The 15,882-nt window shown below is 54.0% G+C and overlaps 1 protein-coding gene across 7 annotated transcripts in view; it reads right to left on the bottom strand.

Moving 5' to 3' along the window:
• The window catches only part of ADCY7 (adenylate cyclase 7), a 60,120-nt gene that overhangs the window by 24,064 nt on the left and 20,174 nt on the right, over nt 1–15,882 (bottom strand). For 5 of the 7 annotated variants that reach the window (XM_060084616.1, XM_060084615.1, XM_060084622.1 and 2 more), the window contains exons 2-4: nt 2,870–3,307; nt 1,316–1,519; nt 8–163 (exon numbers count right to left, since the gene is read on the bottom strand). In XM_060084616.1, the coding sequence (XP_059940599.1) occupies nt 8–163; nt 1,316–1,519; nt 2,870–3,040 (531 nt within the window). In that variant the 5' untranslated portion in view covers nt 3,041–3,307. Of the gene's footprint in view, nt 1–7; nt 164–1,315; nt 1,520–2,869; nt 3,309–4,019; nt 4,042–15,882 lie in introns of those variants that run through there. The other 2 variants (XM_060084620.1, XM_060084617.1) reach the window with 2 other exon arrangements.

Here is a 15,882-nt window from a genome sequence, read left to right as displayed (position 1 = left end):
CCTGCAGCCCGACCCGGACGCTGGGCGTGGTGAAGGCCCCCATCAGACCGCCGAGCACCAGGAGGTGGGAGGTGCTGGAGACGACCCCGGCCACGACGGCACCCCGCATGCTGAAAGGCAGCAGCGTGTACACCACGAAGACCACGAACAGGAAGAAGGGCACCTGCGCACAGCGGCGTCGTGAGCGCGGCCACCACGCCGCCCCCGCCCGGGGCTCAGCTGGGGTCACTCCGCAGCCCCGGCTCGCGGGGACGGCCCTGGAAGCCTGAACGCTGAGGCTGCGCCCCGCTCCCCGCGCCCTCGGCCCTCAGGTCGGCCCCTTCCCCCACCCTGTGTGGCGAGAGGCAGCGACAGACACAGGATAGAAGGAGAAAATGATGCCCAGCCAGCATCATTTCCTACAAGCTGATCTACCGTCTGGGGCCGAGGCTGCGCCTCCGCCGTCCTCGTGACCCAGGGAGCTCTCGCCTGGTGCCCACCGCCCACCGCCCACGGCCCTCCCTCCGCAGGGATGGTAACTACTGCCACCCCCAGCAGCCCCGCCCACCGGCCCCGCCCACGCTCGGCGCTGGCCCCTGCTGCTCCCCTCCCCCCACCTCCGCCCGCTCCCACCCCTGCTGGGAACGGCACCCTCCCCCAGCTTCCCACCTGCATGGCCTGCCCGAGCCTCACCCCACCCCAGTCACAGGATCCAGCCCCAATGGTCAGAGCTCCCCCAACCCCGACCCCAGTGACAATGACCATTCAGGGCTGGGCCCATGCCCCAGGCCAGCCAGTGCAGCTCAAGCTGGTTGAGAAAGGGCTGTGTCTTTCAGCTGGCCTGGGTGGGCTGGTGGACGGGCAGCCCGGAGGTGCCGCAGGCACCTCTGTCCTGAGCTGGGGGTGGCCTGACAGGGAATGAAACGGCACAGAGGAAAGCAGACCCGGGAGAACTCGGGATCTGGCCATCCTGCTGAAGCCCCAGACCAACCCCTGGGCCCTTCCCGGCACGTGAGCCAATTTGTGCCTTTTGGCCTCTTTGAGTTGGAGATGTGTCATTTCCAGAAACAGCACAGCCAGACATTCAAGTGGACACTCTTCTCCCACCTCACCCGCATCTCATCAGCACAGAGCTGAGAGAACAAGATCAGCCCAGGGCCCATTCTCAGTCCCAGAACCACAGCCCGGAGAGAGGGAGGGGCCCGTGGCTGGCACACCCAATGCGGGCCCAGTCTCCAGAAGGGATCTGATGCCCAGAGAGGGCAGGAGCTACTGAGTGCACAGCTGGCTGGCAGCACCCAGCCCCCAGGGGCGCCAGGGTCCCCTGCCCTGTTACCTGCTCCCAGTCACACGCCTCCTTCATCCATGAGTCAAACACCAGCACGTAGCCCAGCGTCACAAGGCAGGCCCAGATGAGGAGCGCCGAGGCCCTGAGCCACCGGCGGACGAGGCACTCAACATACACGAGCGCGTAGAGAGCCACAAACACGGCAAGCGTGAAGAACGCCGTCCCCAGGACAGCCTGGTGTCTGGAGGGGTCCTGCGGGGAGGGGCCGGGGGGTGAACACACACAGAAATGCCACAGCCTTCCCCAGCGGGGTGCCACCTCCTCCAGAAAGCCTGCCAGGTTAGCCTGTCCAGCCTGCCCTAAGCAAGGTCCCTTGCTGCTTCCTCCACGTGGGTGGCGTCCACCCTCCCTCTAAACATCAAGTTCTTTCTTACCTCAGGCTTTGTGCTGTTGCCTCTGCTAGGGGTGCCTTCACCACCACCTTTCCCCAGTCACCTGTGGGGCCCAGCCCTGTGACGTTCTCACTCCCCACCCCTCCCCTTCAGGCGTCCCCCGGGGTCCCCAGCAGCTCTGTGCACACCTGCAGGGCACAGGTACAAGAGCACGGGAGCAAAGCTGTGGAAAGCCTCCTGGGGGAGAGGCCACTGCTCCTAACTCTTAAAGGATGAATGGATGTTTTTGAGGAAATACGTCCAAAGGCACCCCAGACAGGGGAAGAGCTGAAGGAAAGGTACAGAAGGGCGACGCTGTGGGGAGAAGGGGTCACAGGCAAGACGTTCGCAGGTGGACGGCACCTGGTTTCCCCCAGAGGCCCGTGAGCTCCATGAGCACAGAGACTAATCTGGGGCCAGCACCCAGTGGGTGCTCAGTGACTATGTGCTGAACGACCAAACAGAGGCCCTCGGGTTTACATCCACAGAGGTACAGGCAGCAACTGCACGGCGCCTACTGGGTGCTGGGGCCACCTTACATCTATCACCCTGTGAACAGCCTGTAGTCTCTGATGTTTTCTTCTAGAGCTTTACTGTCCCATACAGCAACCACTAGCCACATGTGGCTATTCAAAATTGAATTTCCAATAATTAAAGATAAAATTGAAAATTCAGTTCCTCAGTCATATTAGCCGCATTTCAAGTGCTCAACAGCCACGCAGAGGTAATGGCTATAGCAGGACGAGGCCTAAGTCAGAGATAATGTTAGTGGTGCCTGCTGTCTTAAGAAGGATTCTGAGACACACACACCCCCACCCCAGCCGGCTCAGTGAGAAAGAGTGCTGGGATTGATGCATGATGTCTGGCCCGGTACTGGAAGTGGGAGCAGTGATACACAGGCCTTCAGTAAAATCAAAGTCCATTGTGGAGAAAAGTGAGGGTACTTTATTTGGCCAAATTAATGTAACATCTAAAACCACCCCAGACTTAAAAATTAAAATAAAAAATGTGTCTTCCTGCAGCCTAAATATGCTCCACAGCACTTTACAGATGCAGAAACTCAGGCTTAAAGAAGATAATGACTTGCCCAAGACCTCCCAAGCACAAAGCATCAGAGCTGAGACCTGGGCCCCAGGAAAGCCCCCAGCACCCACGGGCTGCCCCCACTCACCCCGTAGCTGAAGGCGATGATGATGAGGACGGCGCAGGCAGTGATGGCCACCAACAGGAGCGTGAGTAGCAGCGGCCCATGCTGGCTGGTGAGGCGGTACTTCTCGTAGAGCGTGTCGTGGTTGGGGTCCTCCTCGCCCTCGTTGAGGAAGTAGTGCCCCTTGGCCGGCATCCTCCACCTTTGGCACACCCGCCCAGCAGTCCACACAGGAAACCCCACAGCCTGGGGAGCATCTGTCTGCTGACACCCACCCCTGTGCACCTAGGCCTCTGGTTTCTCCGAGCCTGGCAGGCGGAGCTGGGCAGGAGTCCCCCCAGCCAGCAGCTCCATGGACACACGAGGCCTGCACTGCTCCAGCCACCAGGTCTTGCTCACTGGACCTCCCGCATCTGCTTTTGCATCCAGGCCCGAATGAACAGGCATGCAGGGTCCTCAGCTCTGCAGAGACACAAAGCAGACCAAGATTTGACCTGGACTGGGAAGGCTGGCATTGGGCGAGAGCAAGGCCAGGCCTCATAGCCCCAGGTCTGATTTATCAACCTTAACCAAACCTAACTTTTAGGTCTTTAAAGCTTGGTCCACCCCAAGGTCATAAAGCTATAGTCTCCTGTGTTTCCGAGAACTGCACGGTCCGATACAGTAGCCACTAGCCACATATGACTATCAAAAATTTAATTTAAGTTGATTAAAAATAAAACTAAGGGGCTTCCCTGGTGGCGCAGTGGTTGAGAGTCCGCCTGCCGATGCAGGGGACACGGGTTTGTGCCCCGGTCCGGGAAGATCCCACATGCCGCGGAGCGGCTGGGCCCATGAGCCATGGCCACTGAGCCTGCGCGTCCGGAGCCTGTGCTCCGCAACGGGAGAGGCCACAACAGTGAGAGGCCCACGTACCGCAAAAAAAAAAAAAAAAAAAAAAGAAAGAAAAAAAAGAAATTAAAAGTTCAGTCCCATATAGAGGCTACTTGGAGAAGATAAATGGCAGCAGGAGGTGGCAACTAGCCAAATCTATGACGTGGGCTAGTCAACAAGAGTGGTTGGTATCCAGGAGAGATCCTGGAGGGCTTGTTAAAACACAAATCACTGGGCTGCATTCCCAGTGTCTGTTTCAGTAGGACTGGAAGGGGCCTGAGAAGAAATGTGCATTTCTTACATGTTCCCAGAAGATGATGAAGCTGCTGGTCCACACTTTGAAAACTACTGGCCTACAGGACAAATAACCCATTATTAACCAGTCAGTACCATGAGAGAGAGTGGGGATATTACAGAATAAAATAAATTTAAAAGGCTTACAAACCCAATGCAATATAATGGATTTTATCTGGATTTTGATTTTAAAAAGCTGCAACCACAAAAAAAATTTTGAAACGACTGGTGAAATCTAAATGTGAACTGAAGGTGGGATTAAGTTAATAAATTACACTTAATTTTTTGAGTGCAATAATAGCTTGATGATTACATTTAAAACATTTTTAAAGTTAAAAAACCAATTTCTCAGCCACACCAGTCACATTTCAAGTGCTCAACAGCCACACACAGCTAGCGTTTATTACATTGGGCAGCACAGATATAGAGCCCTTCTATTATCCAGAAACTTCTACTGGAAAGCACTGCTCTAGAAGTTTGAACAGTTTACTTTCACATGTAGGTCTCCGATCCATCTCAAGGAATTCTTGTGTATGGTGTGAGGCAAGGATCAAGCTTCTTTTTTCTGAATGGATATCTAACTACCCCACCAGCCTTTCGTGGAGCCACCATCCTTCCTTCAAGAGTTTTAGCGGAGGCACCTTTGTCCTAAGTCAGGTGGCCATGCATGTGAAGTCTGTTTGCAGGCTTTCTTCTGTTCCAATGGTTCTTGTGCAAAGACCTCACTCACTCGATTACTGGAACCTTTCAATGAGTCTTGTGTCTCAGACACTAACGCCAGCTTCACTCAGAGCATACCCCTTGCATTCACATTATGTTAAGCTTCCACGTAAGACTGAATTTTTCTAAAAGGGCCCACTGACAAGAATTTAAGAACCTTGCAAGCTCCGCTTCATAGATAAGGAAACTGAACCTCAGAGAAGAACACGGTGGACCCTTTATGACAAAGTTGAGAGCGGACCCCAGGCTTGCCATGCTTAGCCCAGAGGGGCTCCCTCTTTCCCCAGCACCATTCATTTATTTGCCCATTTGTTTATTCCCAAACAGCTTGTTAACCATGCCTGTGGCACACCAGGCCCATTATATCGCCTGTGTGTCAGGTTAGCTCTCTGTCCTCCTAGGGCTCCCAGTCTCCAGGGAGAGAAAGTTACCCAAAAAATGTGCAATCCCTAGATGCAGCGACTGGGGCTTGGGGTGGCTGACACATTCCCAGCAGGAACCTTGTGTCAAGGGAGCAGCCCTGGACCAGGAGTCCAGGCCCCCAACATCCTCCAGGCCTGCATCAGCGATAGGAACCAGGACAGGGCAGGGGGCAGGGGGCAGGGAGGTGGTAAGACATGGGAAGTCTCAGGGCAGTCACAAAGGGTGCAAATGGCCACTGGTGGACGTTGCGAAGGAAAGTTGGTCCAGAGCCCCCAAAGGCAAAATAGCAGGGCACCCAGAATCCCAGAGTCTGAGTGAAGTCCCCCGGTGAGTGCCAAATGCCTTGAGTAACCTGGGGCCACCTTGGATCAGGAGTCACCTGCGGCACTATTCCATCTGGGAGTTCCTGTTCCTCAAATCCCAGGAACAAAATGGAAAAACCACACATGTGGGGGTGGAGGAAGGGGCTGTTTGCCAGGAGTCCTGGCCCCTCCGCTCCTTCTGGGCCCAGGCAGGTGTCTACAAGCCTCGGCAACTACCTGTTTAACCCAGGCAACCCTGAGGGGGTTGGGCCAGCACCGCCAAAGTGTGCAAAGTGTTTGGACAAAAGCCACAAATCTGATTTCTACGTGAAATACTGATTTCAAACTGTTCCCAGCTAATTTTTAAAATTTGCTTGGTGCCAACAGCCAAAACGTGGGAAAACCTGAATATCCATCAATGGATGGATGGATAAAGAAGATGTGGTACATATATACAATGGAATATTACTCAACCATAAAAAAGAATGAAATAATGTCATCTGCAGCAACATGGATGCAACCAGAGATTATCATGCTAAGTGAAGTAAGTCAGAAAGAGAAAGACAAATACCAGGTGATATCACTTACATGTGGAATCTAAAACATGGCACAAATGAACGTATCTACGAAACAGAAACAGACTCATAGATATAGAGATCAGACTTGTAGCTGCTGGGGGAGAGGGGAGGGAGAGGGATGGACTGGGAGTTTGGGGTTGGTAGATGCAAACGATTACATTTAGAAGGGATAAACAACAAGGTCCCACCGTATAGCACAGGGAACTATATCCAATCTCCTGGGATACACCTAATGGAAAAGAACATAAATATGTGTGTAACCGACTCACTTTGCTGCACAGCAGAGATTTGCACAGCACTGTAAATCAACATTACTTCAATTTTTAAAAATTTATAAAAGTTGCATAGTGCAGCCCACTAGTTTGCCACCTCTAAAGCTATACTCACCAGTCTTTGTTCCACAGGAGGCATTTTCTGACTACTAACCATATACGCCCAGCCCTGTGCTAAAGGGGGCACGAAACAAGGCAAGGTCCCTGCCCTGAGCAGCCCCCACTCCAGGGCACGTGTAAAACAGCTGTCATGCTGTCACGCCGGGTGCCTGCACATCCATCTCCACTCTCGCCTTCATAACCTGCTAAGGCCAAGGTGTTACAGCCATTTTACAGATGCAAAACTGAACCCAGAGAGGGAGCGTGCCTTGATTAGATTACACAGCTGGAGCTGGTTGGTAGAATGGCTGGGATTCAAACCTGAGTCTGCATCCAGGGCTCCTTGGCCCAGCCTCACTGTCTTACTGAACTGAGAAAGGCTTCCCCATGGAGCTCCTTCCAGAAGCAGCAGGTCCCAGTGACTGAACCAGTTGTCAGAAGTATACACAACACTGCCTGTCCCTCCGGCCTGGTGCAAACACCAGTGAGCCGGGACTTCCAGGCTGAGAAACCCCAAACTCCAAGGAACCAAGGCAACTCCCCACAGCTGCTCCATCCCCCAGGCAAAGCCCCCAGAGCAGAGCTGTGGGTGGCCAGGACATGCACAAGTGTGCATGTGTGTGCACATGCGTGCACGCACACACGCACACACCATGGAGCCTTTCACCCCCAGATGCCAACCTGCCCTTCCAGGCACACAAAGCCGGGCTGAGCCAGGCATGGAGAGAGAGGGATTAGTTGGAAGATTCCGAGAGTCTTGGGAACTCGGGCCTGGTAAACACTCCTCTTGGGGACCTAATTAGGCCACTTCCTGGGCGACGGCAGGCGGGAGAGGAGGCGGACAACGGGCAGTGCTGGGCACGGAGACTAGGCCCACCCCGGGACCCCGTCCAGCTCCGGCAGCACAAGGCAGGGCTGGGAGGAAGGGCCGCACTTCCCCCTCCTGCAGACAACCCAGCACCGACAGGCATCTCCACAGGCCAGCGCCTCTCCGGCAGCCAGCCCACAGAATGAGACCCAGAGGCCCCCTCTGTCAGGGCAGGTTTCAAGGCCCCTCTGCCCAATCTCCAGTTCTCCTGCCAGTTGCCAACTCAGCTGACAACTGGGAGGGCCCCTACGAGGCCCTGGATGAACTCCTTTGCCAGGTCTCCAACAGGTGTTGCCGCAAGCTCAACTCGCAGGCCTCGGTGACGGGGAGCTCACCCCCTCCCAGGGCGGTCTTCTCCAGCGCTGGGCGCCACTCTGGCTGTAAGTCCGACCTTAGGTCAAGCCAGGCCCTGCCTCCCTGTCACTCCCTCACCCCCACCCCACGGGTCCTCTGTGAACTCCAGAGACACCAAGAGCAGAGACGTCGAGGCCCCATTCCCTGGAGAGGCTGGATTCCCCCGGCTCCCTCACTGTCACTCACACCTCACAATAACTCTGGTAGGGGAGCAGCCCCATCCCACGGAGGAGGGGGACCCAGGGGTCCAGGTGGGAGGGTGTTTCCCGCTTCTGAGGGACATGGTCCTCTCCCCCTCTCTCAGCCCTGGTTCAGGGGCCACACGACCCAGGTCTGGCTCATCAGCACAGTCTCTCCCAAGCCGCCGTGACTCGTTTAAGGATAGACACGTGACCAAAACCGTGTCAGTGCGAATACTCTTTGGGACGTTTGCTGGCCCACGAGGAAAACAGGCTCTCTTTGCCAGCGGCCTGGAGCTGCTGGCAGCCACCTGAGCCACCACAGTAGACAGCCCACCTGAGAAGGAGGCCCGCACGGAGAACTGGTGAGAGACACAGCCCTGAACATACCCGCTGGGGCCCCAGATCCAGCTCTGTCTGAGGCTCAAGCAACCCCCAGATATTTACTCCCAAGGGATAATCAATACCCCTCCCAGCTGAAGCCAGGGTGACCTTCTGGCACTTGCAACCAAGAGTCTCAAGGTCCATGTTGGGCCTCCTGCCCCAGTTTGTTGTGTCCAGAAAGCCCTCGTGGCCCCTTGATGAGTCCAAGTCGGGAGAAGTTAGCTCAAAGGTGAGAGTGGGCCCCTGCAGACGCAGCCAGTCCTGGCTGGCTAAGACCTCCTCGGGAGGGACGCTGGCCAGGGAGGCGAACCCCTCACCATCCCCACCCCAGCTCATACCTCTGTCACCGTGTCCCAAGCTAACCAGGGCAGCAGGGGGCCCAGGGCTGCAGGAGGCCAGTGCCCTCCAGAGATTCCTCCCCTGCGGGAGGAATCAGGGAGCGGAGGGATATACTTAGGAAGAAACTGACACCGCTTCCCCCAAGCGATCCTGGTGGACTCAGTTCCCCGCAGCCGCAGGGCCTGTGACTGAGCAGGACAGACCATCATAAAATCTACTGACTGCTTATTGTGTACCCAGCACAGTAGTCTCTCTAAGTCTGCACCCCTGCCCTGTAGGTAAGACTGCTGTGTCTGTTTTATGGATGTGGGAGCTGAGGCAAAGAGAGATTCAGTTACTTGCCTGAGGTCACAAAGCTAGTAAAAGAGAGCTGGGATTTGAATACAGGCCACTCAGGGTCCTGCCCGTCACCCTTCCCATGCTGACATTCAAAGAGCCCATAACAGGGCTTCCCTGGTGGCGCAGTGGTTGAGAGTCCGCCTGCCGATGCAGGGGACGCAGGTTCGTGCCCCGGTCCAGGAGGATCCCACATGCCGCGGAGCGGCTGGGCCCGTGAGCCATGGCCGCTGGGCCTGCGCGTCCGGAGCCTGTGCTCCGCAACGGGAGAGGCCACAACAGTGAGAGGTCACAGCAGCGAGAGGCCCGCGTACCGCAAAAAAAAAAAAAAAAAAAAAAAGCCCATAACATCTCAAAATGCCAGCCCCTTTCTGCCCTCCCCGTTCAAGGCCCCAGACAGAGGGTGGGGGGCAAAGTGGACTCCATCAAGGTACCTCCCTCTGCCTTCCAGGGGCAAAGTGAGGCAGCCATGCCAGGGAGCCTCCTCGAAGCCAGCAAGATCCAGGAGGGCCTCTTCCTCCAGGAAGCCCTCTGAACTACACACCGTCTTCTCCCTTCCCTGAAACAAGACAGGGCTGGGGTCTTCTTGCCAAATACTGACAGGCGGGGTCCAGGTTCCTCAGCTAGAAGAGCTGCTGGAGAGAGGGCACTGGGACCTCGAATTATGACTGCAGGACTGGGCCCTCAGGGGTGCTCAGGAAATCCTTCCCCAGCGGAACCGGCTGATCTAGCAGCACCCCCAGCCCTACCACACCCCTGGGGGAGTTCTAGCCCACCCCAGCTTTCACAGGCACAGACAGGATACCCACTTCCTCACCCAAGCAATACTGGCAGGAACCCAGCCCGGCTTCCTCTGGCCCTGCCCTGGCAGGCCCCGGAGCTGTACAGGGTCTGGTGGCCCCAGAAAGGGGAAGTGGGGCCTTGGGGTATGAAGCAGGGCAGGCAGGCAGGCCTAAGGAGAGGAGAGGGCCCACTCAAGCCCCTCAGGCCGGACCCTGTACCCACGCCCCGCCCAGGTGACCGTACTGCTGCAGCCGGGAACCCACCAGCACAGCCTTGCCCCCTAGGCCAGCCCAGTGCCTGGTGGGCTGGGTCACTGGCAGACTTTCTGTTTGCTGAGGGACTCATGTTAATGCCACCTCCCTCAGGAGACTCAGAGCTCTGTGAAGGAGAGCCAGCAGCTGCTCTGCCCAGCCCCGGCCTGGCACCTAGGGGCACCCAGAAAACCTCATGGGACTAAGGGTCTCCCCAAGCCTTAGCTCATGCCGGGGCCTAACCTCCCTCCCCACACCATTCTCTCCTGGACATCTGCCCCCCGTCGGGAGGCCTTCCGAGACTTCTATCAAACATCCCCGCGCCTACCTCACCAAATTGTTGTGGGATTTAAGTCTGTGTCCTGCAGCTAGGCCCTGGCAGATGCTTGTGGGACGGACAGATGGATGAGCCAACCAGCTCGAGTCCTGAGCCAGGCAGAAAGGTGGCAGAGAGCAGGCAGGGCGGCGGGCATGAGGGCGGAAGATGATGAAAACAGACAAAAGGGTCTCCCCCAGAACAGGAAGCACCTGCTGCATCACACCTTTCCGCAGGTGAGCTGTACCTGGAGGGAGGAGGCCTGGGTTCAAATCCCAGCTCTGCTACCCTTGGCCATAGGAGTGGCAGAGTCTCTCACACTCTGGGCCTCAGTTTTCTCATCAGTAAACTGAGGTGCTGATACCCAAGTTCGGGGGAGAGCGAAGCGCAGGTCCTCACGGCCAACAGGCCAAGTTTGTGAGGACAAAATAGCAAACGCGCCCAGAAGGAAGGCTCGATTCCTAGAGCTGAGGAAGCCCAACCATGAGGTCCAAACAGGAGAGACAGAGGTGCACGACCCTCCTCTTTATCGCCCCACCTCCTGGTGACAGTCTGCAAAGCCACCAGGCTGGAGCAAAAGCCGAAGCCCCCAATAGCACATGCCCCCAGACAGCCCTCCTCCCCAAGAACTCCCAGGCTGACTCTACCCCGGCCTCTAGGGACCACAGGCTGTCACTCAGTCTTGGGGTCTAGAGACCTGAGTTCCAGTCCCACCTCTGCCACTAACGTGTTCTGTGACCCTTACCTGATCCGGGCCTCGGTTTTCCTTCTGCCAAAGGAGATGGTTATGTCAAACCTTTGAGGCCCAGCTCTGGGCTGGGCTAGGAACGGAGGCTAAATCATAAAACAAAGAGAACTGAGGAAAAGTTGAAAAGCCTGCTGTGTTGTCATCTGGCCCCAGAGGGCTAATTCCAGGGGTGGGGTAGGGAATTGTTCCTTGCTCCTGAAATCCTCCCTTCCACTCTTCCTCTGGATTAGGCATTACCCTCATCAATCTCTCCTCTAAACCACAAATACCTTGTCACCCCTCCCCACCCAAGGCTCCAGCCGCCAGGGATAATAAATCCAGTTTGCCATTTCCTGTGCCAATTCTAATGATGGTTAGTGATTGCCTGGGAGGAGTTCATCTATTCATTCACGCATCTTGACAGAGATTTACGCATTCACTCCTTCAGCAGATGGGCACTAACACCTTCTATGTGTCAAGAGGAAACTCAGCTCCAGGCACAAGTTTTCAGAAGGCAGAGACCTTGGTGCCCCCTTCCCCCAGGTGTCTGCAAAGGGCTCTGCACACAGGAGGTGTTCAGGCAACAATGTTTACTAATGGACCAACTAAACAGCCAGGTTCCCATACTGGAAAGAACAGTTATATCGTCCCCCAACTCTTGCCTGAAATTCCACCATTAGTTATTCATTCCTTTAAGCACTATCTTCACTAGGATCCCCCTTTAGAATAAAAACACTTTCATGCCCATGTTTCATTCCTGATCCCTTTCCCCTCGATAACAAAGAACAGAAAGGGGAAGTCTAGCTGGCCTTCAGGGACCTCATGTGGTGCTACTTCTGCCCAAGATGGCAGAACTCTGGGCTTCCCACGGCCCACCCAAACAGTGGGTCTGCTGGTGACAGAAGATTTAACCCAGAGTAGCCACTGTCCTGGAAAGGGCAAGAAAGATTTAGGTTTAAGTCTTAACTTCTGCACTGCTAAGTTGCCTATTTAAAAAGTCAGCAGAGCCCAGAGGAGGGAGAGAAAGCTGGAGGCATAATTTATACCAGGATGATTTCCAAAGAGTAAGAAACCATGAAAGAATTCTCATATAATGCTGTAGTGAGTAAGTCCTTTCTAACCTGACACAAAACCTAAAAGCCATAATGAAAAGACTGATAAATTCGATTACAATTAAAAATTCTTTTTCTACATAGTAAAAACTATCAAAAGCAAAATCAAAAGATGAGCGAGAGATTATGGAGACATTTGCAATTTTTATCTCCCTAAAGAGCTAATCTCCCTCATATGTAGAGAGTTCCTACAAATCAAAAAGAACAATAACCCAGTAGAAAAATGGGAGAAGAGGATGAACAGAAAGTTCACAGAAAGACAATACAAATCTCTTAAATATTTGGAAAGAAGCTGACCTCACCCATAACAAGAGAAATGCAAATTAAAACTACTATGGAAAACCATTTCTACCTACCCAACTGGCAAAGATCAAAGCATTTCATAAATCTATGTTGGCTAGGCTGGGGGGAAACAGACACTCACGCTCACCCCTGGCCGGCGTGTGATTCAGCACAACCTCTGGGGCAGGCAGTTTCATCATATCTAACAGACTCACTAATGTACACACACACCTTTTGACCTAGCAAACCTACATCAAGTAATTTATCCTACGAACACTTTCACATGTGTGAAATTTGACATATGTACAAAATTATTCATTGCAGCATTATTTGTAATTGCAAAACACTGAAAACAATACGTGTATCAGTCTGGGGAAGATAAATCACAATACATTCTTACAGTGGAATACAATGCAGCTATCACAAAGATGCAGCAGCTTGAACCATACTGTGGAAGGGTATCCTGTGAAAAATCCACACGGTGAAGGTCATGCCTAGAATGGATTAAGGACTCAACCAGGACACAGAAACACCAAAACTGCTGCTTTGTCAAAGTGAACGAATCTTACTTCTCCTCATTTTCAGTTTCTATTTCTATTGTTATAATGTAGCTTATGCAATTTTTTTTAAGTTTTCAGTAGAGAAAACAAGACGAACCATATACATAGTGCCTATCGTTAACAACACTGTATTGCATACTTAAAATTTTTTCAAGGGACTTCCCTGGTGGCACAGTGGTTGAGAATCCGCCTGCCAACGCAGGGAACATGGGTTCAATCCCTGGTCCGGGAAGATCCCACATGCTGCAGTGCAACTAAGCCCGTGCGCCACAACTACTGAGCCTGCACTCTAGAGCCTGCAAGCCACAACTACTGAAGCCCACATGCCACAGCTACTGAAGCCTGTGCGCCTAGAGCCCACGCTCTGCAACAAGAGAAGCCACTGTGAGAAGCCCACTCACAGCAACGAAAGAGTAGCCCCCGCTCGCTGCAACTAGAGAAAGCCCACATGCAGCAACAAAAACCCAGTGCAACCAAAACTAAATAAAAATATATTTTAAAAAATTGTTTTTCAAGATGGTAGATTGTATGTGTTCTTATCTTAAAAATAATAATGATAAACTAAAAGGGGGGAGGAAAATTTAGGCTGTGAGGGACAGGTTTATGGCATGGATTGTGGTGATGGTTTCACGGGTGTATACTTATCTCCACACTTATGAAGTTGTATACAATAAAAATGCACAGCTTTTTGTATGTCACTCATACCTCAATAAAGGGTTTTTTAAAATAAATACATAAAGTAAAAAATAACGACCCTAACAGAAAAACTCAAAGGGCAATATAAAGCAACTGATCATTGAAGTGACGCTCTGAGTTTATTAACATGGAAAGATGTGTTCCTGGCATCTTTGTCGGGGTGTGTGTGTGTGTACATATATAAATATGTATGTGAAGACTTCCTTGGTGGTGCAGTGGTTAAGAATCCACCTGCCAATGCAGGGGACACGGGTTCGAGCCCTGGTCCAGGAAGATCCCACATGCCGCAGAGCAACTAAGCCCGTGAGCCACAACTACTGAAGCCCGCGCACCTAGAGCCCGTGCTCCGCAACAAGAGAAGCCACCGCAATGAGAAGCCCGTGCACCTCAACGAAGAGTAGCCCCCGCTCGCCACAACTAGAGAAAGCCCGCGCACAGCAACGAAGACCCATCGCAGCCAAAAATAAATAAATAAAAATTTTAAAAAAATTTATAAAATATGTATGTGAATACACAAAAAATAAATAGAGCCTATAAACGAAAGAAGAAGAAAAGGAAAACGAGCCCCAGGTCCACCGCATCTAAGATGCATGACCCTGAGAAGGTTACTTATCCTCCTTGAGCCGCACGTTCGTCATTTGAAAGAAAGGGAGAAAAACGTTCAGACCACCCAGGGCTTTGAGGGGATTCGGTGGAGGTGATGCAAGCAGAGCGCGGAGGCGGGGGGCGGGGAGGGGGCTGCACCTGGCACAACACGCCAGGTCAAGACGACAAGTACTACCAAGCTGGCAGAAAGGGCCTCAAGGGCTGTGGGTGGGCGCAGAACCCGCCGCTTCCCCTTCAGCCCACTCTGTCAGGCGCCCCGGCCCCCTCCCTGCTCTGGAAGTGGCCTAGCCTCTGGGGTGGATACAGCAGTGTCAGCACCTTGGGACTGCTTTCTGGGGTACAAGCAGCATCAGCATCTCATGGGCCCACACGCCCATGCAGAGCCTAGCTGGACCTCAAGGGAGCAGCTGTCCACTGGGTCAAGGAAAGCGGGAAGGTGGGCCTGAGCCAGAGAGAGCTTCCAGGAAGCACCGGGTCCTCACCCCAAGGCCTTTAGGGCTGTGGACAGGAGAGGAGAGGAAACACAATGCCCGGCCCTCCAGACATGCCCTGCACACCCTGACCCAACTGGGAGACAGAGGGCAGGAAACCCGACGGGAGGCGCCCCTGCCATCAGCCTCCAAGCACCTGCTGGGAAGAGGCAAGGTCCTTGCATCCGGACCCCCAGGGCGGGTTAGGGGCACTCTCCCTCTGTTTCCAGCCAGGGTAACCAACTCTGGGATCCTAAGCTCCTCGTCCAAAGCCTCCTGGCTGGGATGCAAACTCAGAGCTGCCCACTCCAAGGCCCAGGCTCCTTCCTAACCCCGTGTCTGCATTTCCTGAGGTGTGCTCTGCCCAACAGCAGGGCCGTGAAAAGCCACATGCACGCCAGTTTCTGGTCACAGGCAGTGCTGGGCTTAAGCATTCTCTTCCTCCTTCTCTAAAGATACCCTGTGCACGTTAGCAAATTCAAGGTTCTGAGAAGTCCTGCAGGAAAGCAAGTTGCTGAATTAATGAACACGGCTAAGCATTTCCCAGTCTTTTTGGTTCACGAGGCCCTTTTTGCATTAAATCTCTAAGGAATCCTCTTGGGGAAATGCTGACTTTGGCATCTCCAAGACTCGGCTCAGGGATCCTCCCCCAAGAAGACTCCCTGGGCAACTGTGGTCCACAGAGGCCACTATCTGCCCCTTTTCTGAGAGCCTGGGAGCTCTCTCAAGCTGGGCCCCGACTCCCCCACCTCCACCTTCCCCTGGGCTGGGCTGCGTGGGCACACAGGGACCAGCCCTGATCTTGGCCTTCAGGGTAGCCTTCGGGGAAGACTGGAGGAGGCCCTGCCCTAGGGCAGTTTTCAGCTGGGGAAGCAATCTGCCCTGGGGAAGAGAAAGTGGGAAAAGGCACTAAATACCAACCAGGAAAGACCCGCCTGTCATACTTCCTGCCTCTCCCGCGAAGGGCTGCGAAGTGCCCCCTGCCTCAGTCTCCCCACCTGCCATAAGCAAAGCAGTGCGGGGGGGTAGAGACCTAAGGTCCAGCCCCACTCTGCCTCTCGCCCTCTCTGGGCCTGATTCCTCCAGGGGCAGGGAAGGCCCCCAGGGTCTGCGAGGTCCCTTCTCACTGAGACTACCTACCAGAGAAGCTAGCCACAGAGAGGGCAGCGGGAAAGGCACATGGAGAGGCACCTCCACGCCGAGCTCAGCAGGC

The sequence above is a fragment of the Mesoplodon densirostris genome, chromosome 19 (genome assembly GCF_025265405.1).
Source record: "Mesoplodon densirostris isolate mMesDen1 chromosome 19, mMesDen1 primary haplotype, whole genome shotgun sequence".
In the NCBI taxonomy this organism is placed as follows: Eukaryota; Metazoa; Chordata; class Mammalia; order Artiodactyla; family Ziphiidae; genus Mesoplodon; species Mesoplodon densirostris.
Note: the sequence above shows the minus strand (reverse complement) of the source record. Positions and strands in the feature narration are given on the sequence as shown.